Below are 2495 nucleotides of genomic sequence, written 5' to 3' on the forward strand. Positions count from 1 at the left end.
TGCACGCTGCTCTTTGTTACAAAAGAAATGATTTGGGGGCTGCTTTTCATTAAAAGAAAAACCTTACTGAGAACTTCCTTACCCTCACTATCTGCCTAAATAATTTCTTTTTATTTCCTGTATCAGAGGTGCCAGATGTGGAGCTTCCAGTTGTCCTCTTCCCATGGAGTCAGGACAGCATTTTTGTCCTGGCATCATTGTGTGACAGTATGCAGAGTATTGCCACACAGAAAATTCCCTAAAGCCTCAGGGCCCAGAGATTTACCTGGGCTCCATACAGGCATCACTGATTACCCACGTGGCTGATTTCAGTCTCCAGTACTTGAAATCCCAACCTTAACTAACCTTAGTAATGTGGCTCAAAGCCATAATCAGAAAGCCCTAAATCACATTGTTACTATCTGGCTGGCCCAAGGCTCCCAGGCAAACAGACACTCTTCTCAGTCATGACATTCCAAGGACCTAGAGATTACCTCCCAGAAACCAAGAGCAAAGGCCAGACCACTCTTTGAGTAAGGTTAATTCCTTGTTCATAAACAGACACCTCTGACAGTGAATATTCTGCCTCCATAATGACAGTCTGAAATAAAGAAGGAATTAAGTCAAAGATAAGCAGAGGTAAAAGATGAGACAACAGAGCAATAAGGTTATAATCTGAGTTCCCCAAACCAGCCACATCTGAAGCCAGCTGCCTCCTAGCTTCCTCACTTGCATGCACTACCATATTCCCTTTTTCGCTTAAGTTTGATTGAGTTTATATTTGCCCTTCAAGTTAGAGGTAGGAGAGAGCGTTTTCATTTCAAAGATTTGAAAGAAAGGCCAGGTGCTGTGGCTCACGCTTGTAATCCCAGCACTTTGGGAGGCCGAGGTGGGAGGATCACCTGAGATCAGGAGTTTGAGACCAACCTGGCCAACATGGTAAAACCTCAACTCTATTTAAAAAACAAACTGATTGCAGTACATTGAGCTCCATAGAGACAGCGCCGGGGCAAGTGAGAGCCAGACAGGCACGGGGAGACTCTGTGCCTTGCTGAGGAAAAATAACTAAACATGGGCAAAGGAGATCCTAAGAAGCCGAGAGGCAAAATGTCATCTTGGGAAGAGCATAAGAAGAAGCACCCAGATGCTTCAGTCAACTTCTCAGAGTTTTCTAAGAAGTGCTCAGAGAGGTGGAAGACCATATCTGCTAAAGAGAAAGGAAAATTTGAAGATATTGCAAAGGTGGACAAGGCCTGTTATGAGAGAGAAATGAAAACCTATATTCCTCCTAAAGGGGAGACAAAAAAGAAGTTTAAGGATCCCAATGCACCCAAGAGGCCTCCTTTGGCCTTTTTCCTGTTCTGCTCTGAGTATTGCTCAAAAATCAAAGGAGAACATCCTGGCCTGTCCATTGGTGATGTTGCGAAGAAACTGGGAGAGACGTGGAATGACACTGCTGCAGATGACAACCAGGCTTATGAAAAGAAGGTTGTGAAGCTGAAGGAAAAATATGAAAAGGATATTGCTGCCTATCAAGCTAAAGGAAAGCCTGATGCAGCGAAAAGGGGAGTTGTCAAGGCTGAAAAAAGCACGAAAAAGAAGGAAGAGGAGGAAGATGAGGAAGGTGAAGAGGACGAGGAGGAAAAGGAAGAAGAAGGTGATGATGAATAAGTTGGTTCTGGCGCAGTTTTATTTTTCTTATCTATAAAGCATTTAACCCCCCTGTACACAACTCACTTCTTTTAAATAAAAAAATTGAAATGTAAGGCTGTGTAAGATTTGTTTTTAAGCTGTACAGTGTCTTTTTTTTGTATAGTTAACGCACTACCAAATGTGTCTTTAGATAGCCCTGTCCTGGTGATATTTTCAGTAGCCACTAACCTTGCCTGGTACAGTATGGGGGTTGTAGATTGGCACGGAAATTAAAGCAGGTTCTTGGTGCACAGCACAAATTAGTGGTATATGGGGATGGTAGTTTTTTCATCTTCAGTTGTCTTTGATGCAGCTTATACGAAATAATTGTTGTTCTGTTAACTGAATAACACTCTGTAATTGCAAAAAAAAAAAAAAAAGTTGCAGCTGTTTTGTTGACATTTCGAATGCTTCTAAGTAAATACAATTTTTTTATTAGTATTGTTGTCCTTTTCATAGGTCTGAAATTTTTCTTCTTGAAGGGAGCTAGTCTTTCGCTTTTGCCCATTTTGAATCACATGAATTATTACGGTGTTTATCCTTTCACACAGTTAGCTAATAAAAAGCTTTTGCCTACACACCCTGTATATCATAATGGGGATAAAGTTAAGTTGCGATGGTTTTCATCCATAACTAAAAATCCAAAATCTTGATCAGTTAAGAAATTTCACATAGCCTACTTATATTTACAAACTGAAGAGTAATCGATCTACTCACAGCATGGGATTATTAAAAATCAATCATTTTTAAGGTCTGTCCTTGAAGGACTAATAAAAAAGTATGTTCTAACCTTTACATGAGGACTCTATTATTTAACTCCCATT

General features: G+C 40.5%; 1 protein-coding gene across 1 annotated transcript; it reads left to right on the forward strand.

Moving 5' to 3' along the window:
- Nucleotides 1-956: 956 nt before the first annotated feature.
- LOC108312250 (high mobility group protein B1-like) lies at nt 957-2088 on the forward strand. The gene has a single exon (XM_037742542.1). It carries the CDS (start codon nt 1051-1053, stop codon nt 1648-1650), a length of 600 nt encoding a protein of 199 aa, XP_037598470.1. The 5' UTR covers nt 957-1050; the 3' UTR covers nt 1651-2088.
- Nucleotides 2089-2495: the final 407 nt, after the last annotated feature.

Source organism: Cebus imitator, unplaced genomic scaffold, assembly GCF_001604975.1.
Source record: "Cebus imitator isolate Cc_AM_T3 unplaced genomic scaffold, Cebus_imitator-1.0 Scaffold123, whole genome shotgun sequence".
Taxonomy (NCBI): domain Eukaryota; kingdom Metazoa; phylum Chordata; class Mammalia; order Primates; family Cebidae; genus Cebus; species Cebus imitator.

Bases quoted from the DNA above. Each gene is read 5' to 3' on its own strand.
- LOC108312250 (XM_037742542.1), top strand. From the start codon at position 1,051: ATGGGCAAAGGAGATCCTAAGAAGCCGAGAGGCAAAATGTCATCTTGG.